This window comes from Bubalus kerabau, chromosome 1 (genome assembly GCF_029407905.1).
Source record: "Bubalus kerabau isolate K-KA32 ecotype Philippines breed swamp buffalo chromosome 1, PCC_UOA_SB_1v2, whole genome shotgun sequence".
NCBI lineage: Eukaryota > Metazoa > Chordata > Mammalia > Artiodactyla > Bovidae > Bubalus > Bubalus kerabau.
In genome coordinates, this window is record NC_073624.1 from 278,136,478 (window position 1) to 278,160,907 (window position 24,430).

The window sequence follows — 24,430 nt, forward strand, 5'->3', positions numbered from 1 at the left end:
AGCAATGGCTTTCGTTGTGACATTTGGGGTACTGTTTCAACATATATGCATGCTATTATCTGTCAAATCATATGCTACTGAACACCAAGTGCCCCTTACGAGTAATATAAAACTAACTTGAAAAATAAGCATGAAATATTACTTTCTGAGTTACGTGACCCCCTTCATCCCTCCCCCAAATATCTTTTCTTGATTCCTTTAAGGTATTGCAGCTTTTTATAACATAACCTACTCCAAATTTTTTCCACATGCCAAATTACTATACTGTAAAAGCTGCTAAAGGATTGGCGAATGATCCTTCAAATAGTATCTAAGTACCTTATGTATAACTGCTCAATACAAATTCGTTGAGTGAATTACTTGCATATAATATAATGGTTTCAATGACATTAAAAGTGAATAAATTCCAGTCAAATTGCTGTTCAGTTGTTTAGTCATGTCTGATTCTTTGTGACCCCATGGACTGCAGCACACCAGGATTCCCTGTCCTTCACTATTTCCCAGAGTTTGCTCAGACTCATGTCCATCGAGTCGGTGATGCCATCCAGCCATCTCATCCTCTATCGTCTTCTCCTCCCGCCTTCAATCGTTCCCAGTATCAGGGTCTTTTCTAATGGCTCTTCATATCAACTGGTCAGAGTACTGGAGCTTCAGCTTCAACATGAGTCCTTCCAATGAACACCCAGGGCTGATCTCCTTTAGGATGGACTGGTTGGATCTCCTTGCAGTCCAAGGGACTCTCAAGAGTCTTCTCCAACATGACAGTTCAAAAGCAACATGAATTCTTTGGCGCTCAGCCTTCTTTATAGTCCAACTCACATCCACACATGATTACTGGAAAAACCACAGCTTTGGCTATACGGACCTTTGTCAGCAAAGTAATGTCTCTGCTTTTTAATATGCTGTCTAGGTTTCTCACAAGTAATTTCTTTAATGCTATCTGTACTATTACAAAGAACCAACTGGACCACAATAAAATATATCCCAAAGATTAGGGTCAAGTAAAACTCTCCAAAAGAAAACAGTGGTGAACCAAGTCAAACTTTTCAAAACTACCAATGTTATACGCATGGTAAGAAAAGTCAAAAACATCTGAACAACTCAAGTACTAAGTTCTGATGCCTAAGGGATATATAACAGCAAAGATTAGCATCTTTTACTAAGTAGAACATTATCTCACATCTACACATAGAATAAATTTGCTTAGTCACCTGGATTTTACCTATATTATGCAGGAACTAATAAACAAAATATTTCCTCACAGTATATGGAATAATCAGTAAATTAAAGTTACATATTTCTGTTTTAGGGTATTAAAATAAAAAATATAATTGCTTCTAAGCACAAATACCAATTCCAAAGAAAGGCAATGCCAAAGAATGCTCAAACTACCACACAACTGCACTCATCTCACACACTAGTAAAGTAATGCTCAAAATTCTCCAAGCCAGGCTTCAGCAATACATGAATCGTGAACTTCCAGATGGTCAAGCTGGATTTAGAAAAGGCAGAGGAACCAGAGATCAAATTGTTAACATCCGCTTGATCATAGAAAAAGCAAGCGAGTTCCAGAAAAACATCTACTTCTGCTTAACTGACTATGCCAAAGCCTTGGACTGTGTGGATCACAATAAACTGTGGAAAATTCTGAAAGAGATGGGAATACCAGACCACCTGACCTGCTTGCTTAAGAAATCTGTATGCAGGTCAGGAAGCAACAGTTAGAACTGGACATGCAACAACAGACTGGTTCCAAATCAGGAAAGAAGTATGTCAAGGCTGTATACTGTCATACTTATATGCAGAGTACATCATGAGAAACGCTGGGCTGGAGGAAGCACAAGCTGGAATCAAGATTGCCAGGAGAAATATCAATAACCTCAGATATGCAGAGGACACCACCCTTATGGCAGAAAGTAAAGAACAACTAAAGAGCCTCTTGATGAAAGTGAAAGAGGAGAGTGAAAAAGTTGGCTTAAAGCTCAACATTCAGAAAACTAAGATCATGGCATCCAGTCTCATCACTTCATGGCGAATAGATGGGGAAACAGTGGAAACAGTGGCTGACTTTATTTTTCTGGGCTCCAAAATCACTGCGGATGATGACTGCAGCCATGAAATTAAAAGACACTCTCCTTGGAAGAAAAGCTATGACCAACCTAGACAGCATGTTAAAAAGTAGAGACATTACTTTGCCAACAAAGGCCCATCTAGTCAAGGCTATGGTTTTACCAGTAGTCATGTATGGATGTGAGAGTTGGACTATAAAGAAAGCTGAGCGCCGAAGAACTGATGCTTCTGAACTGTGATGTTGGAGATGACTCTAGAGTCCCTTGGACTGCAAGGAGATCCAACCAGTTCATCCTAAAGGAAATCAGTCTTGAGTGTTCATTGGAAGGACTGATGCTGAAGCTGAAACTCCCATACTTTGGCCACCTGATGCAAGAGCTGACTCATTTGAAAAGACCCTGATGCTGGGAAAGATGGAAGGAAGGAAGAGAAGGGGACAACAGAGGATGGGATGGTTGGATGGCATCACTGACTCAACGGACGAGTCTGGGTGAACTCCAGGAGTTGGTGATGAACAGGGAGGCCTGGCATGCTGCAGTCCATGGGGTCACAAAGAGTTGGACACGACTGAGCGAGTGAACTAAACTGATGACTGCAGAACCAGTATCTTTAACAACACCTCCAAATAAATAGTCTCCAAAGTATAAACCACAATAGATGCCAAGGGGGTAGGAAAAGAAAATATTAACAATTTCTATTTATACTCATTTCTGTGTGTGCTGTGATTCATGGGGTCGCAGAGTCGGACACGACTGAGCACCTGATCTGATCTGATCTGACTGTATAAAACATTAGAAATTAAGCTTTATAAATATTCAGTACATGGATTGAAACTGGCCTTAAATAAGACCAAGATTAAACATCATATACAGTACACAAGGAATCCAGAGGGGAAAATACGAAGTCCTCAGTCTAGAGTAACCAACACAGACTTTGCTTACCTGCTGGCTCTTTTTCAATGTACTGTGACATATATGGCAGTTTCCGTGTGCCCAGTTCAGTGGAATTATGGATGTGATTTAGTTTTTACTCACACAATGGATAAGCTGCAGAAGATTCCTACAAAGAAACCACAGATTAAACACAACATTAATAAAACAGAAGCACAAAACAAAATGCCAAAACTAACACTTCTAGTGAAGTTCTTAACTTGCCCATAACAACACAATAATATACAGTGGATTTGATAAGGCAATAAAAAAAATCTCCAAACTATGAAAACGGCTATTTGAAAACATTTAGTATCCTCTCGGAAAACCTTGCCTTAAGTACATATCATCCTTAAGAAAGACAATGATGATAATACACGAATAATTTATAAGTACATAAGCAAATATATTGGAGAAGGCAATGGCACCCCACTCCAGTACTCTTGCCTGGAAAATCCCATGGACGGAGGAGCCTGGTGGGCTGCAGTCCATGGGGTCGCTAGGAGACAGACATGACTAAGCGACTTCACTTTGACTTTTCACTTTCATGCATTGGAGGAGGAAATGGCAACCCACTCCGGTGTTCTTGCCTGGAGAATCCCACGGACAGAGGAGTCTGGTGGGCTGCTGTCTCTGGGGTCGCACAGAGTTGGACACGACTGAAGCGACTTAGCAGCAGCAGCAGCAAACAAATATATTAGGAGAAGTGTGGATTGGGATATGTGACCAAACTTATGTTATATAGTACTTTGGGCATCTACTACAAACTATGCTATCTTTGCTTCTCCATCAAACACTAAAGTTCCCTTAGCTCTGCCACTGTTAAAAGAAGTCAACCCTAAGAACACAAACTTCATTTAAAAATGTATAATGGCTTATGACAATAAGTGTAAAAAATAATAAACTGACTATTAGAATAGTCAACTGACCAGATATTTTAATCCCAAAGAAGAAACTATTCTAAATCAGGAAAACAAAATTTACCATGTAACATATAAAAACTTCATGTTTTGAAATTAATCCATTTATTTAGTATTTTAAAAGTTACAACCTGTGCTTTTTTTTAAAGTTTGGCAAGAGCTTCATTTTTTATTTCAACACCTTAACACCTGAGCTACTGCTAACTGCCCACCACCAACTTAAAGTTATCAGAAGACGACAGCTCTGAAAATTAGTCTCGATCTATATGCTGTCTGTCTAGCCACACAGCTAGCCACAAATGAACACATAAAAATATACATACACGTTCTCCATATAAATTATAAACCCAGCAATAGGCTGTGTACTGCTCTAATATTGCTGAATCAAGTCAGACTGTTAACAATAGCTAAAAGGGAAAGGAATATCAAAAAAATAATCCTGCCATACTGGCAAAAATACAAACTGATTAATACTGTTTTAATAATAAGAAAAATAATCTGCAATAACTTGCATCTTCACAGATTCACACTACAATACATAGCAGACTTAAGGGATGGCCATGGATTTAAGTTCATGGATATTTTATCCAAAGCCTTTTCTTTGAAATAAGGCAATATTCCAGGCACTATTTTCAGCGCTGAAGATATAAAAATGACCAAAATAGACAAATACTCCTGCCATCTTAAGCCCTCCTAAAATTGTAGTACGGGTACAGATACTAAACAAAACAAACAAGAAATAAATGTTAGACAGTACACGTGTGTGTGCGCGCTCAGGCGCTCAGTGGTGTCAGTCTTCTTGCGACCCCATGGACTTGGAACCCACCAGGCTCCTCTGTCCATGGGACTTTTCCAGGCAAGAACACTGGAGTAGGCCACCATTTCCTCGTCCAGGGAGATCTTTCCCATCCAGGGATTGAACCTGTGTCTCCTGCATTAGCAGGCGGATTCTTTACCACTGAGCCACTTGGGAAGCCCACAGACAACATCTATGGAGCAAAACAGAGCAGGGACTTGAGAGCTGCTACGAGTATGCGGTTTAAAACAGCATAGTTAGGGAAGGCTTCACCAAGAAGGGATCATTGGGCAAATACCCGTGAGAGAGGGAGCCCCATGTGCGGTAAAGAACATCCTCAGCAGTATAAAAGGAGACTCTGAGGTGAAGATTCCCAGAAGTGACCATGGCAAGAAGGTCTGGGGTGGAATGAGCAAGAAAGTAACAAATGAGGTCAGAAAGTAAATTATGGATGGGGGAGTGAAATGGAACTGATCACATAAGTCTTTACAAGGTAAGACCAGAAAGTCAAAGTGAAAGTCACTCAGTCATGTCTGACGCTTTGCAACCCCATGGACTGTCCATGGAATTCTCCAGGCCAGTATACTGGAGTGGATAGCCTTTCCCTTCTCCAGGGGATCTTCCCAACCCAGGGATCGAACCCAGGTCTCCCGCATTGCAGGCCGATTCTTTACCAGCTGAGCCACCAGGGAAACCCAAGAATCCTGGAGTGGGTAGCCTATCCCTTCTCTAGAGGATCTTCCTGACCCAGGAATTGAACTGGAGTCTCCTGCATTGCAGGCAGATTCTTTACCAGCTGAGCTACCAGGGAAGCCCAATATAAGAAATGTAGGTGTTATTCTTAGTGAGATGGAAAACCACCAAATAGTTCTCAGAGGAGACATTACCTAACTTGTTTTAAAAGGAACACTCTGGCTACTGTGTTTAGACTGAAGGGGAACATGGTCAAAGGTAGGGAGACTGGTTAGAAAGCTATGAAAATACTGACAAGAGATCACAGTGGTTTGGACCAGGGTAAAAATAGAGGCAGTGCGAATTTACCAGATTGTGGATATATTTTGAAAGCAGAGGCAACAAAATTTTCTGATATAGGTTATGAAGGAAGGTCAGAATCTGAGGTTGATTCTTGTTTTACAGCCCAGGCAACTAGAAAAACAGACAGGTCATTACCTGATGTAGGAAATTTGTGGAAGAAGCAGGTTTGGAGAAAGTATACCTAGTTTACTTCTGGATGTGTCAAATCTGAGGTATCTACTAGATATCCAAGTAGAAATGTTAAATAAAAGGCTGGAGTTGACTGCAGAATTCTGAACTGCCAGTATAATTTGGGAGTTATCAGGATATAGATTAATATTCAAAAAGGGTTTGTTAGAGATGGCCCCTAAAATTAAGAAGTCAGGGGAAAAGAAGTACCCGGAAAACTAACCAACCAGTGAGAGAGGCAGGTGAGAGAACGAAAAAACTCTAGGAGTGTGGATGCCAATGAAGAAAGCACTTCAGACCAGAGAACTGATCCACTGGGCCAAACTGCTGCTACAAGAAAAGCATGGCGAGGATCTGTAACTGACCCCAGACCAAGCAACAGGGAAGGTCACTGGAGCTCTTGACAACGTTGTCTTTGGTAGAACGCTGAACACAGAAGCCGCATCAGAGCATGCCGTTGAGAGAGAGAGGTGCTAAGAGTACAGAAATCATTAAAAGCTCCCTGTTTCTTAATCATACTTTTTTTCAACATAAATCCATTTCTTTCTAAAAGATTCATTTTGGAGCCCTCCAACTTCCTGATAAAAACTAAGGCTACTTGCTTTCAAGATCCGACTACTTCTGGGCTATCTTCTGGTTGTGTTTGAGTTAGGTCCCCTGATTTGAAACCCATGTTCTCCCCTCTTTACCTTGTTTCAGGAACAGGGGTGTGTTCCTTTTGTCTTTATTAGTAGATTCTCAAGTAATTGTTTTAGCAGTTTTATGTAAGTAGGTAAAAGTTGAGTCTTTACACATCAAAATATTTCCTCTTTCCATCACACTCTTGACTTCTGTTCAAAACAAAATCATTTTTCCAACTTCTAAAGGGCACTGCTTTCTAACAGGCCCATGTTGCTGTTAAGAAACTGTCCTGTCAGTTTATTTCTCATTCTTTTGTAAGTAAAACAATTTTTATTTATGGAATAACTAGGATTTTCTCTCAAGAAATGGTATTCTATATTTCACAAGGACCTTCTTTGGCCATTTAAAAAATTTCTATCACATAGCACTAGTAGGGTTGCTTTAAAGACTCACATAAAATTTTCTCATTCTTTTTTCTTTCCTTATTTTCTCTGTATTTGGCCCACGGAGTTTAATTCTTTGTCTCTAAACTTTTCTTTCTCATTTTCAATGTACAAAATGATAGATTTCATGTACTTTTGTATTTCTGGCTTTCTAATATTCTCTACAATAATTTTTCAGATTTCTTGTGTTTCTTGTTCCCTGCTTCTTCAATCATCATTGTCATTTTCAATAGTGGTTCTTGTCTTACGAATAAAACGTAAACTTGAATCTCTCTGTGGATATCAATTATCTCTATTTTATCTAGGCCAGCTGTTTAGATAAGTCCTGCTGCTGCTGCTAAGTCGCTTCAGTCGTGTCCGACTCTGTGCGACCCCACAGACAGCAGCCCACCAGGCTCCCCCGTCCCTGGGATTCTCCAGGCAAGAACACTGGAGTGGGTTGCCATTTCCTTCTCCAATGTGTGAAAGTGAAAAGTGAAAGGGAAGTCGCTCAGTCATGTCCGACTCACCAACCCCATGAACTGAAGCCTACCAGGCTCCTCCATCTATGGGATTTTCCAGGCAAGAGTACTGGAGTGGGTTGCCATTTCCTTCTCCAATGCATGAAAGTGAAAAGTGAAAGGGAAGTCGCTCAGTCGTGACCCCATGGACTGCAGCCCACCAGGCTCCTCCATCCATGGGATTTTCTAGGCAAGAGTACTGGAGTGGGTTGCCATTGCCTTCTCCCATAGGTAAGTCCTACAACAGGGCTACTCATTCCTATCTCTGAAGTAAAAAAGAGAAAAGAAAACAGAACAGAAGATGAACAATAAAAACCATAGTTATATGTCAAGATTAAAACAATTAATTCATCAGTGGCAGATTTGTACGTAAAGTTTATTGGGAACATTTGGTCTCTCGAGTTTTCTCTCAAGAAATGTTTCCTTTGCTAGTACTATTCATCTAATAATAACATATGATTCCTCTCTACTTGTGACAATCATTCATTTCCAATTCTTAAGAGTGTTCACATACTTCTTCCTAATTGCAAAAACAAAACAAAAAAACTATACAAATGTGCTATTGTCTAAGAATTAAAGGAATTAATCAGGGAAGTATTAATTCTAGATCTTCCAATTATTGACTTAGGTGTCATCATTTTACCCCTTAACTAGCATAATATGCCAGCAGTTCTAGATAGGTAATGGGAACAATCTTCAAGAGAATACAAGGAAAAGCCTGAATATGGGCTCTACCCTCCCACGGCAGAGCTGAAAGAGTGAATTTAAAGACAAAGGCCTTGCTTTAAGTGTGTTATGTCTATTAAATAAACTGTGTTGGTATACTAACATAATGATGCATATTTAAACAGCTGTCAATGAAGGGATGAATGAATGCATGACAATCCCCTTTCTCTGATGGAAATACGGAAATATAGTTAAAAGAGACTAAGACTTGGGAATACTTAAGATTCAAGTTCCAACTCACACACATTAAATGAAAGCTAGTAGTAGAAGTAATTCAGAAAACTAAAAATCTAGAATAGTAATAAAGCAAAAGACTTAAGCAAACAGAATAATGAGCGCTCATACCTAAATGAACACAATATACACTGAAGTAGAATACACACATACCAAGCTACACCTTGAACTGCCTTCAGAATCAGTTCTCCTACACATGGCAACTCTGTCCAGAATCCCATGGACAGAGAAGCCTGAAAGGCTATAGTCCATGGGGTCAGAAAGAGCCGGACACAAATGAAGTGACTTAGCATGCATGCATGCACGCACACACCACTGAGTAGTCAACTAATACTCCGGCCTGTATAATATTCAAAGTTCACATTTATTACTATTATTTTTGTAATGTAGGCTACTCATTTGTGCAATATCACCATACCTGTTAGAATAATGTAGTGGTTTTACAGCATGTCCACAAATCCTCTGATAGTTCTTAAAAAAGCAGAACCTAATTTGTTCCCATTAAGTGTGGGCTATACTCAGTAACATGTTTCTAATGAAGACAAAGTGATAGAAGTGACTATGCGATGTTCAAGACTCAGGCCCAAGATACTGTGGCTTCCTCCTCACTCTCTCGGCTCACACTCTCTCAGAGAAGCTGGCTGCTGTACCGTAAGATCACTCAGTAGTCCTACAGAATGGCCCATGTGATGAGGAACTGGCAGTTTCTGCCAAAAGGCAGAAGAAACCAAGGTCTTCTGGAAATAGCCATGAGAATAAACCATCTAGGAAGCAGATTCTTCAGCCTCATTCAAGGCTTTTTATGGCTGCAGTTCCATCTTGATTGTAACCCTCATGAGGCCTTGAGCCAAAACCATCCAGTCAGGCTGTTCCTGAACATCTGACCCACAGAAACTATGATATAATACACATCCTGAGCTGTCAGGTCTATTACTGCACAAAACTATCCTGTATTAGACAATAAATCAACCGATATAAATTACCTGTGTTTAGATTCTGAAGTTATGCGTCCATCTGCCACCATAAAGATTCTCTAATACCAGCTCACAAAAGTGCATTTTCTCCCTGTAAGAGACCTACTTATTCTCAACCTGGGAGGCACCATATTGGGGATGACAGTGTAAAATGAACTACATGCGTCATTCGCTTGTTGACGTCTGCACTGCTGCTTAGCACCTACACTCTGCATTTTTTCATGTGTCTGATAGCCATCTATATGTCTTCTTTGGAAAAACATCTACTTATTATTTGCTATTGAGTTGCATGAATTATTTATACATTTTGAATATTAACCCCTTATCGAATACATGATTTGCAAATATTTTCTCCTATTCAATAGATTGCCTAGAAATAATCTACTTTAAAAGTGTCCTTTTAGAAACAAAAAAGTTAATTAAGGGGGTGGGCAAAATGGGTGAAGGGGGTCACGTACATGGTAATGAATGGTAACTAGACTTTTGGTCATGATCACTTTGAGAAATGACTCTCTGCGACCCCATGAACCAAAGCCCACCAGGCTCCTCTGTCCATGGCATTCTCCAGACAATACTGGAGTGGGTTGCCATGCCCTCCTCCAGGAGATCTTCCCAACCTAGGGATCGAATCCAGGTCTCCCTCATTACAGGCAGATTCTTCACCGTCTGAACCACCAGGGAAGCCCATTCATTAGACTGCCTAGAAATAATCTACTTTTAAATGTCCTTTTAGAAACAGAAAAGCTAATTAAGGGGCTAGGCACAAGGGGTGAAAGGGGTCAAGTAAATGATGATGAATGGTAACCAGACTTCTGGTGATGATCACTTTGTAATGAACATAAATGTTGAATCACAATGTTGAACACCTAAAGCTCAGATAACATTATATATTAAAAAAAAAAAAAAAAAAAGAACAAAACAATAGTTCAGAAACAAATACAGCTTGATCCAACTATTTTAAGGGGGGGAAGTCTTACTCTTCCAAGCTCACTGAAATATTTATTTTGTATTCTCCCATATTTACATATATCAAAGTGCCCTAGAAATGGTTTTTAAAATTTCTCTTAAAACAAACTTTTATAATTACCTAGCCCATATTTCCTTTCAGTAAAATAATTTTTTAGTCACACAAAGCTTTGTAATTATTACCACACTTAAGCTATAAATTCAAAAATAAAAACTCCATGACAAAATAGTTTATGACAAATGCTGACAAATGCCACCAGAAAGCAGCTTCATATATGCTGGAACCAATTACATTTAAACCTAGCTTCCTAACATTACCTCATCCTTCCACTTTCAGTGGCTAAGGCAAAGTAAATACCCCAAGAGATTACTAAAGAATCCACTATTAGCAACTTAAGCTTATACTTTAATTATGTCTGACACTTATATATTATTTTTTTCTTTTTTTTTTAATTTAATTTTATTTTTAAACCTGAAACACTGTATTAGTTTTGCCAAACATCAAAACGAATCTGCCACAGGTATACATACGCTCCCCATCCTGAACCCTCCTCCCTCCTCCCTCCCCACACCATCCCTCTGGGTCTGTATCTCTAGATTTTTCATGTTTTCTATCAACAAGCACAAATGATTGCTTATATGTATTTACAACTGCAAAATATTCAGTACATCTAACTAGTATACACACAATAAATGAGGACTAAAGTGATATTAATTCCATATATCACTAAGCAACTGGACATATTACTACAACTAATTGTAGTAAATCAAGCAACCAACCACAGACTTAAAGCTACAGGCTGCTACACAAGAGATCAAATTACCAACATATGCTGGATCATAGAAAAAGCAAGGAATTCCACAAAAAGATGTACTTCTGCTTCGTTGATTATGCTAAAGGTTTTAACTGTGTGGATCACAACAAATTGTGGAAAATTCTTAATGAGATGGGAATACCAGACCACATTACCTGCCTCCTAAGAAACCTGTATGCAGGACAAGAAGCAACAGTCAGAACTGAACAAGAACAATGAACTGGTTCAAAATTCGCAAAGAAGTATATCAAAGCTGTATACTGTCACTCTGCTCATTTAACATATTTGCAGAGTACATCGTGTGAAATGCCCGGCTAGATGAAGCACAAACTGGAATCAAGACTGTGGGAAGAAATGTCAATAACCTCAGATGACACCACCCTTATGGCAGAAAGCAAAGAGGAACTAAAGAGCCTCTTGATGAAGGTGAAAAAAGAGAGTGAAAAAGCTGGCTTAAAACTCAACATTCAGAAAACTACGATCTTGGCATCCGGTCCCATCACTTCACGGCAAATAGATGGGGAAAACGTAGAAACAGTCTCAGATTTCATTTTCTTGATCTCCAAAGTCACTGCAGATGGTGACTGCAGCCACCAAATTAAAAGACACTTGCTTTTTGGAAGAAAAGTTATGACAAACCTAGACAGTGTATTAAAAAGCAGAGACGTCACTTTGCTGACAAAGGTCTGTATAGTTAAAGCTATGGTTTTTCTAGTAGTCATGTATGGATGTGAGACTTGGACCATAAAGAAGGCTGAGCACCATAGAATTTACGCTTTTGAACTGTGGTGCTGGAGAAGACTCTTGAGAGTAGCTTGGACAACAGGGAGATCAAACCAGTCAATTCTAAAGGAAATCAACCCTGACTATTCATTGGAAGGAATGGTGCTGAAGTTGAAGCTCCAATACTTTGGCCACCTGATGAGAAAAGCTGACTCACTGGGAAAGACCCTGATGCTGGCAAAGACTGAGGCTAAGAGGAGAAGGGATGAAGGATGAAATGGACAGAGTTTGACTTGATGGACCTGAGTTTGAGCAAACTCAGGGAGATAGTGAAGGACAGGGAAGCTTGGCATGCTACAGTCCATGGGCTCGCAAAAGTCAGACATGACTAAGTGAATGACCACCACCACCACAAGAAAACTTCCAAGGTATGACTAGCAAACTCTGCAAATGAACAACTTTAGAAACAATAATAATACCTAAATCAGAGAGAAATTTTAAGGGACAGCTGTTAAAACTTCTGAGATGAAATGGGTTTGTTATCCCTAGTAACAGGAGATAAGACAGAAGGCTATACTTGATTATCTACTACTCTTCCCTTACCTATTACTCTTCTCTTAACTACTACTCTTCTCTGAAGATAAGTTTTGCAAACTATTGTAAAAAAGGAACAATAAGTTCAGCACTGGTACAGTGAAAATTACATTACAAAATGTAACTCAAACATAAAACATACATAATCAGAAACAAATAATCTAAAAATTTCATAGACAAAAAACTGTATTTTCAAATTCTGTTCTGGTAAAGCTTATATCTCACCAAGTTTGTATAAACTTCTCATTCTGTTAAAGAAAAATCTTGTAAAAAAAGATTTTTTAAGACTATCAATAGCAATCTTTGAGGAAAGAAGTGGAATACAACTCTCAACACACTTGAACAATAATTTCTGTGGTTTACCTTAAAGTATAATTGGCTAAGGCAGGAAAAGATTAGCGTCAAAGAAAAGTGAGATGAAAGAATAAAATATTAAATTCATTTAAAAGAGATGAAGAATATTCCTCAAATTTACCTCTCATTTAGATAGGAAGATCTCTGATTCAAGTGTCACAAATAACAAGAATGCTGCTCAACCGACCCTCCTTCGAGATACACAAATTAATCAGCTTTAAGCAGAAAAGTTGGGAAGAACTAACATAACATTGTAAATCAACTACACCTCAATTAAAAAAAAAAAAAAAGCTGTCAAGATTTATTTTCATGTCAATAAACCAGAAAAAGAAAAAACCAGGGTACAGGAAACAAAGAAAATAAAAAATTCAATGTTATGCATACCAAAAGGTAACAAATGTCATTTGATGCTAAAAAACACAATATATGCTCAGAATAATGTATCTGTGATAGATCCTGAGATGTGTGCACTATCAAAAAAAAAAAAAAAAAAGAGAAACGTGAGTGAAGGTTGAGGAGATACAAAAAACTAGCAAGGCAAAATGCTGAAGCAAGATGGTATGTACATGGGGGTTCCTTGTACTCTACAGACATGTTTGGAAATTTCCATGATGAAAACTTTGACATTATTTCCCTTTTATTTGCCATCATTTATTGAAGAATTGTTCACATACAAAACTCTTAAGCATACATTACAATCCAAATAATTTTTACATATATTTCTAGCTACTCACCTAAATAAAAATTATTTATCATCACTTCAGAGGGTTTTCTCTCATCCCTGCTAAGACACTGACTCCTCTCAACCCAAAGGCAACCACTCTCCTGACTTCCATTACCCCAGTTAAGTTTTTCAGATTTTAAACTTCCTGGATGTGGAATCATGCATCATAAACTCTTCTGTGTCTATTTACTTTTGCTTGACACAATGTTTCTGAGATTCATTCATGCTGTTATAGACATCTTTGTATGGACTTTTTTTTTCAACTTTTCTTGAGTATCCATGACCTGGAATTACTGGGTAACAGTACAGAGGTACGTTTGGCTATAACAGATCCTGACGGCTTGGTAAAACGGCTGAAACGACTTACATTCCCACCAGCAATATGTAAGAGTGTTGTTTCATATCCTTGGCAACACTTGATATTGATTCATATCCTTGGCAACACCTGATATTGTCAGTCTCTAATTTCAGCCATTTGGTGGGGGTGTGATGGGATGGTGCCTCATTGTGACATTCCCTGATGAGTAATAATGTAGAGTACCTTTACCTATGCACAGTGACCTTTTGGATATCTTCTGTGAAGAACCTGCCTGCTTTCTTGCAGATTTTAAAAAGTGTGTTGCTTGCCTTTTTCTTTTTGATTTTTACGAGTTATACTTTCTGGATACAAGTCTTTCACCAGATTTACTTAATGTGAGTATATTCTTGAAGTCTGTGGCTTGCCTGTTCTCTTTAATGACATCTTCATGAACAGAAACTCATAATTTAGTGTAGTCTAATTTACCAACTTTGTTTTATTTAAGAAATTTTTGTCTAATCCAAGGTGATGAAGACGTTCTAGGTTTGCTTCTAGAACCTTGATAATTCTAGCTTATACAGATCCAACTCATATGAATACAGTATCAGGTAGAAATCAAGGTTCATTTTTCCCCCAAATATTCAATATCCAATTTACCTAACACAATTCATTAAACATGTTTCTTAACTTCAGTGGAGCTTTCGTCATGATCCCAGATACTACGTATGTGAAGGTTCCACTTCCAGACACTCACAGTCCTCCATTGGTCTTTCTGTCCATCTTGTTCAAATATAATACTATTTTAATTACTCTAACCTTATATCAAGTCTTGAGACATTTACATTTTGATATAAATTTTGCAATCCATTTCATCATAATTTTTAAATTCTGGGATTTTAAGTGAAATCATATTGAACCTATAGCTCAACTTGGAGGAAACTGACATTTTAACAATAGTGAGTTCCTATTATATAAAGATGAAGTATTTCTCCACATACTTAGGTATTTTAAAATGTCTCCTAGCACTGTTTTATAATTTCCAGTGTAGAAGTTTTGCCAAAGTTTTTATTAGATTTATTCTTAGGTATCTTACATATTCTGATGCTTTTCTAAAAGTACTTTTCTAATTTTATTTTATACTTTTTGGTTGCTAGTACACAACTTACATTTTTGCAAGTTGTCTTTGTACCCTTATATCTTTTTAAATTCACATATTCTAAAACATTACTGGCAAACACTTTTAAAATTTTTTTCCATTTTTTTAAATTAACCTTTTCTAACCTGAGGGCACTGGTTAGGATTCCAATGTAGTTAAATAGAGAAAAAGATAGGGGACATGAAACAAGGTTTTTCACTGAGTATTGTATCAGTTGTAACATTTGTTGTTGCTGATACTATACAGAAAATTAACACTGTTTTCTTCTATTCCTAAATTGATAAGGATATGCTACCTGTATCAGTAAGAAAATGCTACTGGACAAGTAGCACTAATGAATTCCTCAATCTGTAAAGAAACACAGTATCCATGAAGTGCAATGAAGCAGAACACAATAAAGCCTGAAGTATGCCTGTATACAGAGTGCTCTCAGAGCACTGCTTCAGTTGCACTCAACAAGCTCGATGTAATCTTTTTGTTATTTTTCAGATAAAAAGTTTTCTAATTTTCATCATGACTTCATTTTGATTCATGGGCTTGATTCATGTCTTGGTTAATTTTCAAACATTTGGAGCCTGCTGCTGCTGCTAAGTTGCTTCAGTCGTGTCCGACCCTGTGCGACCTCATAGATGGCAGCCCGCCAGGCTCCTCCGTCCCTGGGATTCTCCAGGCAAGAACACTGGAGTGGGTTGCCATTTCCTTCTCCAATGCATGCATGCATGCTAAGTCACTTCAGTTGTGCCCAACTCTATGCAACCCCATGGACCTAGCTAGTTATTTTTATGTTGCTGTTGCTGTTCAGCCGCTTTTTACTTTTGTATTATGTGCGTCTTTAAAGTGTTCAATTGCTAAGTCATGTCCAACTCCTTTGCAACTCCATGGACTGTATGTAGCCTGCCAGGCTCCTCTGTCTAAGGGATTTCCCAGGCAAGACTGAATTGTAGTTAATTCCACAGGGTTCAAAGAACATGTACTATATAATTTCCATCCTGTGAAATTTGATGATACTTTTTAAGGACCACAATATTTTGACAAATGTCCCATATGTGCTTGAAAAGAAAAGCATAGCCTTCAGTTGTTAGATAAAATGTTCTATTAATGTCAATTATATTATGATGATTAATCATGTCATTCAAATTTCCTATTTCCTTACTGACATTTTCATATATTTGTTCTATCAGTTATACCAAATGTATATTTAAAATCTCCAGTTATGAATGCATACCTATCTTTACTAATTATATTAACTTCTATATTCAGAGGCTATGTTATCAGATACACATACACTTAGGATTATTATACTGTCTTGATGAATTGACCTACTTATTATGGTATTTTCCTGTTTATTTCTTGTAATATTTCTTCCTTTATGTCTATTTTGAATAATATTACAACTAATGCAGGCATATCAGTTTACTTTTGGTGAGTACTTGCAAACAATAGTTCAGTTCAGTTGCTCAGTCGTGTCCGACTCTTTGCGACACCATGAATCACAGCACGCCAGGCCTCCCTGTCCATCACCAACTCCCGGAGCTCACTCAGACTCATGTCCATCGAGTCAGTGATGCCATCCAGCCATCTCATCCTCTGTCGTCCCCTTCTCCTCCTGCCCCCAATCCCTCCCAGCATCAGAGTCTTTCCCAATGAGTCAACTCTTCGCATGAGGTGGCCAAAGTACTGGATACTTACTCAATCTTTTTATCTTCATATTATGGGTGTCTTCAAAGTGTTTTTTTAAATAAATGCCTTTGAAAGTTTTTAAATCATGCAATCACTAACCAAAAGAAAGATAGAATAGCACTATCAATATCAGAAAAATAGTCTGCAGAAGAACTATTACCAGAGATAAACAAGGATACTACATAATGATAAAGGGGTCAATTCACCAAGAAGATATAACACTCCTAAACAAATATGTACCTAACAAGAGATTCAAAATACATGAAGTAAAAACAGTTGGAAGATGAAGCAGAAATAGACAAATCCACAACTATACTTAAAGGCTTCAACTCTTCTTGCAATGACCAACAAAACGAGTAGACAAAACCTCAGTAAGGAAACAGAAAACCTAACAAGCATCACAAGTCAACTTGACCTAACAAGTACAGAATATTTAATACAAATGATTAATTTAGTATTTAATGGAATGCTGACTTTACAGAATATCCTGCCCCAAAGCAGCATGACATACATTATTTTGAATTGCACAGACATTTACCAAGACTGACCATATTCTGATTTATAAAACTTCAAAGAAGTCAAACAAAATTATACAAAGTATGTTTTCCATCTACAATAAAATTAAGCATAGAAATCAGTTACAGAAAGAGATGGGCAAAAATCACCAAATAATTGGGAATTAAACAATATACATCTAAATAACCCATGGGTCAATGTGAAAGTCACAAAAGAACTCAGAAAATATCAACATAAAAATATGTGAGACCATGTGATGTAGTACTTAGAAGGAAAAGAAGAAAGGTCTCAAATCAACAGCCTTTTAAGCTTACGCCTGAAAAAACGGAGTGGATTTAAATCCAAAGCACTTAAGCAACAGTAAAGAGTTAAAATCAGTGTAACTCAAAACTTTTTTTAAAGTAATAAAATAATAACCTGGAAATGAACTAATAAAGACACAAGAGAGGTCACACTGACAACATCTGGAATAAAAGAAAAGACATCACTACGACTGCCATAGCTATTAAAGAACAATAAGAAACAACTTCATGGCAATTAATAAAGAGACAAATTCCCTGAAATGCACAGACTACTAAAACTCATATATTAGGTGACTCACATAGGCAAAGACTGACAATGTTTTTAAGACAAAATTAGGATAGCCTTACCATCCTATACCTATTAAGGTAACTAAATCCATCTCTGTTCAACAAAGAAACCTAGGCCCAGATAAATTAGCTTGCAAACTCTGATTAACATTTATGAAAGAAATAGTAATCCTATCCAAAATTCTTCAGGAAATACAGAGGAAGAAACACTTAAGTCTATGAGACCAGCATTATCCTGGTACAAAAATATTACACAAAAAGGTATCTTTCATGGACACTGATACAAAAAAATACTCAACAAATATTAGCAAATCTAACCTACTAACTTATGAAAACGATAATACATCATAACCAAGTGAGGCATATCTAGAGAATGCAAGGTTGACTCAAAATTTGAAAATAAATCAATGTAATTCATCTTATTAACACACCAAGGAAGATAAATCAGAAGATCACCTAAACAAATAACAGTTAAAACATCTGAGCACACTCAATGTCCAATCATGATTAAAAAATTCTCATCTAAGAACAGAATGGGGACATCCTTAACTTGATTAAAGGATTATTTTACTTAACTATAACATGTAGTACATAATAAAACCTGATAAAAGGCCTTAGTGGCCTTACTAATGAAAGACTGAAAGATTTCTTTCCCTAGGATTACGAATAAGACAAAGATACCTGTTTTCACCACTCCTATTCAACATCATACTGGAGGTCCTAGTCAGGGCAATAAGGGGAAAAAAGGTACAGTGGAGGTGGCTACATACAAATTGAAAACAAAAGAAACAAAAATGCTCTGTATTCACAAATGATGCTAACTTTCTACATGAGAAAATCCGAAAGAATCCACAAAGGAAAAAAAGTTATTAGAATAGGTGAGTTTAGCAAGGCTGCAAGGTTCAAGATCAGTATACAAAATCAACTGCATTTCTACATACTGTCAGTGAACAACTGGACATGGAAACTTTGGAAAATTATCATTTACAATATTATCAGAAGTGATGAAATACCTGGATATAAATCTGACAAGAGCAACAACTTCTGTATCTTGCAACCATAAAATATTAATGAAGGAATATGAAGACCTTTGATTAAAACCAGAGACAGCTCATGTGCTTACATGATTATTCAATATTAAGATGTTAATTCTTATCAAATTGATCAATGTATTCAATGTAATATCCCCTGAGTATTTTTTGTAGAACCCAACAAGTTACTTCTAAAAAATTTTACAGAAAAGCAAAAGGAACTAAAATATCCAGAATGATTTTGGAAAATAAAGTTGAAGAACTTACACTATCTGATTTTAAAACTTATTATAAAGCAACAATAATCATGAATGACAAAGTGGCACTGGCAAAACGAAAGATAACAGAGATCAAGGGGATAGTCCAGAAACACACTCACATACATTGTCAAACTGACTTGACTAAGTGGTGCTGGAACTGGGAGCGTAAACTTGATCCTGATTTCACACCATATACAAAAATAACTCAAAACAGATTGCTACCCCTCGACATAAAAACAGTAACATTTGAAAAAGAAAATGTAAGGGGAAATATGCCTGACTTTGTACTGAGCAAACTTAGAACACAGAAACACAAATTATAAAAGGAAAAATTGATGAAATGAATTTAATCAAAATTAAAAGCTCCTCTGGGACAACTGAGAGGTAAGCTTCAGACTGCACTGAGTGTGTATGCATCTGTCCGAGTCAAAGGACTTCTACAGAAAACTGTATAAAGAATTCCTCCAACTCAATAAGACAAGCAACTCAATGTTTAAAAACAGCAAAATATCTGAACACATACTTTACAAAGGAAGACATACAAATGATCCATAATAAATGATAAATTCTCAGCATCATTAGACATCACATAAATACAAATTTAAAATAGTGTCATATTACTACATATCCACTAGAAGGGCTAACATTAACTAAGTTTGATGAGAACATAGAGCAATTGGAACTGTAAAATGGGGGACAGTTTGACAGGTTCTTACAATTAAACATTCATTTACAATACAACTCAACAAATCCATTTATAACTATTTAACCAAGAGAAATGAAAATATATGTTCACACATTCATGAATGAATGTTCGTAGAGCTTTATTAATAAGAATCCCAAACTGGAGACAATCCAAATACCTATACATAGGTGAAATGGTCAATTATTGTGGTAAATCTATACACCATAAACTACTACTCAGCAACAAAAGCCGTGAACCAGCTAAACATACAAACACATGGATTATCCTCAAAAACAACAGTGAAAGAAAAAAACATGGACACAGAAGAATATACATTACATAATTTATTTATATAAAATTCTAGAACAAATGAAACCCATCTAGAGTGAGAAAAAGAGGACAAACTGTTTCCTAGAGCCAAGGGTAAAAGAGTGACTTACTGAAAAAGGGTAGAAGGGAACTTCTGGGGATGAGAGAAATATTCAATATCGTGACTGTAGTAATGAAAATATTCTACTCTTGATTGTGGTAGTGGTGACATGACTGTATATACATCTGTCAAAACACACGGAGCTACACATTTTAAATCTATGTATTTTATTGTAAGTAAATTATCCTCAATAAAATTGATTCTGTAAAAAACAGCTCTTTTGGGAAAATACTAACCAGGGAATACTGGTAATGCCCTATACAAATACTCAAAAGGTATCAAAAACATCAATAAAATTCAATACCCATTTATGATTTTTTAAAATATCATCAGAAGTTAAAAACAACAATAAAATCACTTGGAAAGTTAAGAATACAAGAAAATATTTTAACCTATTATACTCTCTATTTATCAGAAAGCTTCAGTAAAATCATAACTGATGCTAAAACATCAGATCCCCTTAAAGTCTAAAACACCACCAAGTTGTGAACTATCACTGCTATTATTTAACATTGTATAAAAATGTTACTAGCCAAAGTAATGAGAAAGAAATATGTATACTAGCCAAAGTAATGAGAAAGAAAAGTGAAAAGCGTTAAGTCACTCAGTCCAGTCAGACTCTGTGACCCCAAGGACTGCAGCCCACCAGGCTCCCTTGTCCTTGGGGATTCTCCAAGCAAGAATACTGGAGTGGGTTGCCAGTCCCTTCTCCAGGGGATTGTCCCAACCCTGGGAACAAACTCGGTTCTCCTGCATTGCAAGCAGATTCTTTATGAGCTGAGCCACCAGGGATGTCCTAATATAATGAGGAAAACACAAAATTATAAAATTTAAAAGCCACAAAACTGTGAATATTTTCAGATAATCAGTTAAGCGGTTAGATACATGATAAGCAGAAAAAAAATTCAAAAGCTTTGGTATAACTGGGGGGTGAGAAATAAATATTACTTAAAGTTTCTATCCACCAGAGCTACCAAGATGGAATGCCATAGAGTTTTATGGAATAAAATTATAAAACTTTCCTTAAGCAAGATGTGAATTAAGAGACATGCTATACATATCTATCAGAGGGGAGAGATTCAGTATCACAAAGTACAATTTGCTCCATATTAATCTAAAATTTCAATATAACCTCACTCAAAACACCTAAAGGATCTTCTATCTAATTTGCAAGTTGAGTCTAAAGTTCATTTGTAGAATGCATAAGATTAACTTGGAAAAGAGTACTAAGTAGGGAGAAATTTAATAGGTTATCAAAACTTAAATGCATACTGTTTTTAATCTAGCAATTCAATTTCTAGGAATACATGCTCCAGAAATAATCACATAAAGAGGAAGTTTACTGAACAGCTGACTCTGAGAATGAAGGTAGAACTAGAAGGGGAAGTGGGAGGTGCACTTTTTACCTTAGTCTTTCCATGCTGTTTGAAGTTTTAAAATTTAAGAAAATTTAAAGGATATTAATAAAAACAAGTAACTGTAAAACTTGGCTTCAAATAAAGCATTATTTGTGATTAGAAAAAGAAACTAACTTAAATGTCTTTTTGTAAGGGAACAGTTAAGTAAATTACAGCCCATTGAAATTATTTAAATATTATTTAGCTTTTAAAAAGTACCAAGGGGACTTACAATTTCCAAGGGAAGATGGTCAAGATACATAATTTGGCGAAAAGAGCAAGTGATGTATCAACGTGTTTAGTGTATTCCCACCAAAGTCTCCCAACTTTACATGTATGCATATGTGTTTAAAAGTGTACGTTAGAAGACGTACAGTATTGTTAACTCTAGACACAGGAACGAGACTGGAGGATAAAAAGCAATGTTCACATTGTAGTTAATGATTCATTTTCTGTATTGCTGAAATTTTACATCTAGTTTGCATGTTTGTAACTGAATTTTAAAAAATTAAAATTATTTCATAAAAAATAATAAATTCCAGAAGACATGGGGGAGAAGAGTCCAAACGTTCGTTAAAAATCTTTTAAATGTTTATCTTCGTGTTTATTTACACACTCTGCAAATGATCTATGCTGCTGCTAAGTCGGTCCAGTCGTGTCCGACTCTGTGCGACCCTGTAGACGGCAGCCCACCAGCTCCCCCGTCCCTGGGATTCTCCAGGCAATAACACTGGAGTGGGTTGCCACTTCCTTCTCCAATGCATGCAAGTGAAAAGTGAAAGGGAAGTCGCTCAGTCGTGTCCGACTCTTAGCGACCCCATGGACTGCAGCCTACCAGGCTCCTCCATCCATGGGATTTTCCAGGCACGAGTACTGGAGAGCGGTGCCACTGCCTTGGGGCTGCCAATGTAAATAAATTTAACTTACCAAACAGGTCATGATAAAAAATAAGACTATATTAGGCCTTTAAAAAAAAACTTTCCCGGAAGCAGCCGACTCAACGCAGTGCCTTATGCGTCTGTTAGAAAAAAAAAAAAAGAGGAAAAAAAAAAGGCCCGGAGAGAGGAGTCTTCTCAACAGCTCTTCCTCGCAGGGAAGAAGGCTGCCCCTCTCCCGTTCGCCTCGGTCCGAGCGGCGCTCAGCCCCTGGACGCGCGCGGAGCCACCGACGAGCCTTCGCCGCCGGGCCGGGCGCTGACGGGGGCGCGGGGCTGCTTTCGGGGCGCGTGACGGCCGCGGCCTGGGCGGGGGTCTGCGCGCCCGAGCCTCGGGGACGACCGCGGGGCAGGGGACGACGGCCACGGCGGCTTTCGGGGGCGCGGGGCTGCCGCAGGCCCGCGGCGTCCGACGGCTCGGCTCTAACGGGGTGCCTGACCGGGGGCGGGGGGTCTCCAGAGGGGTGAGCGTGAGGGGTCTCCCCAGGGGTGGATGAGCGGGCGGCTCCACACGCGGTGACTGAACGGGGGTCACGGGGGTCTCCACATGGGGTGACGGAGTGGGGTGAGCGGGGGTCACGGGGGTCTCCCCACGGGGTGGGTGAGCGGGGGTCTCCACACGGGGTGGGGGGGTCTCCACACGCGGTGAATGAATGGGGGACTGTGTGGGATGAGCGGGGGTCTCCACACGGGGTGACTGAATGGCGTAAGCGGGGGTAACAGGGGTCTCCACGCGGGTTGGGTGAGCGGGGGTGACGGGGGTCTCCACACGGGGTGCCGGGGGCGCGGGGGGCGGTGAGCGCGCCGGGGGAGACGCTCTCCTCACACAGCCGCGCTGACGGAGAAAGGCAGCGTTCGCGGGCCCAGCCGCCAAGGGCAGCGAGGGGGAGCGGCCTGCGGAGGCCCCGCAGCCACCGCTGGAGGAACGGGCCCAGGCGGCGAAGACGGCCTCTCCCAGCCAGCGACCCCACCCACCATGGCCGGCGCGGCGGGCCGGGACGGAGAGACGCCGGCGGCGGAGGCGGCAGCTTCCCGGCCGTGACCCTCGCACGCCAGATACCGGGACCAGCCTCATTTAAAGGAAAGGAAAGCAATCCCCTCACCGAGCTGAGAAGCGGCTCCGGAGCGAGGACGGCGCTCGGTCCTCCACCCGCCGCCGCCGCCGCCTTCTTCTCCGCCTCCGACTCCTCCCCCGCCCAACGCGCAGCAGCCGACGGCGGCGGAAACACGGTCGGCGGCGGCCCGCCCCGCCCCTTGCGCCGCGGCGCAGGCGAGGGCGGGGAGCGCGCAAGCCCCGCCCCCAAAGCGGACTCAACCAATAGGCTTACAGACCGCTGCGGGGGGTAAGCCTCCTGCCCAATCGGAACCTGAGGAGTGGGCGCGCGTCAGTAGTTGGGACGTGGCGGAGAAGGGGAAAACACTTGTCCTGTCTTTGCGCCCCGCTCCCCTGTTTCGGCAATGGGGAGCCTCGCCGATTGGCCCTAGAGCGGAAGGACAAACCCCACCCCCGCCAGGCCCCGCCCCCTTTCCCTGCAGCACTGCGACGTTTGAGGGGGCGGGGCGCCGGGCCGGGCCGGGCCCGCAAGGCCTTCAGTGGGTTGAGCAGGGAGACAAGGGCGGGGTCTCAGGGGAAGGGACGGCGTGCGGAGATCTGGAGGACTGGCGCAGTTAGGCTTTGAGAAATGAAGGCGCAGCACGCGAGATGGAGGTGTCAAAATCAATCCTCACTCAGTCCAGTCGCTCAGTCGTGTCCGACTCTTTGCGACCCCCTGGACTGCAGCACGCCAGGCTTCCCTGTACGTCACCAACACCCTGAGCTTGCTAGTCGGTGATGCCATCCAACCATCTCATCCTCTTGTCG

The 24,430-nt window shown here is 39.5% G+C and overlaps 1 protein-coding gene across 1 annotated transcript in view; it reads right to left on the reverse strand.

Moving 5' to 3' along the window:
- The window catches only part of PJA2 (praja ring finger ubiquitin ligase 2), a 71,361-nt gene extending 47,563 nt beyond the window's left edge, over positions 1-23,798 (reverse strand). Inside the window, exons 1-2 of the mRNA XM_055565879.1 lie at positions 23,673-23,798; positions 3,012-3,129 (exon numbers count right to left, since the gene is read on the reverse strand). Coding sequence (XP_055421854.1) covers positions 3,012-3,042 — 31 coding nt within the window. The 5' untranslated portion in view covers positions 3,043-3,129; positions 23,673-23,798. The remainder of the gene's footprint in view (positions 1-3,011; positions 3,130-23,672) is intronic.
- Between the last annotated feature and the right edge of the window lie 632 nt (positions 23,799-24,430).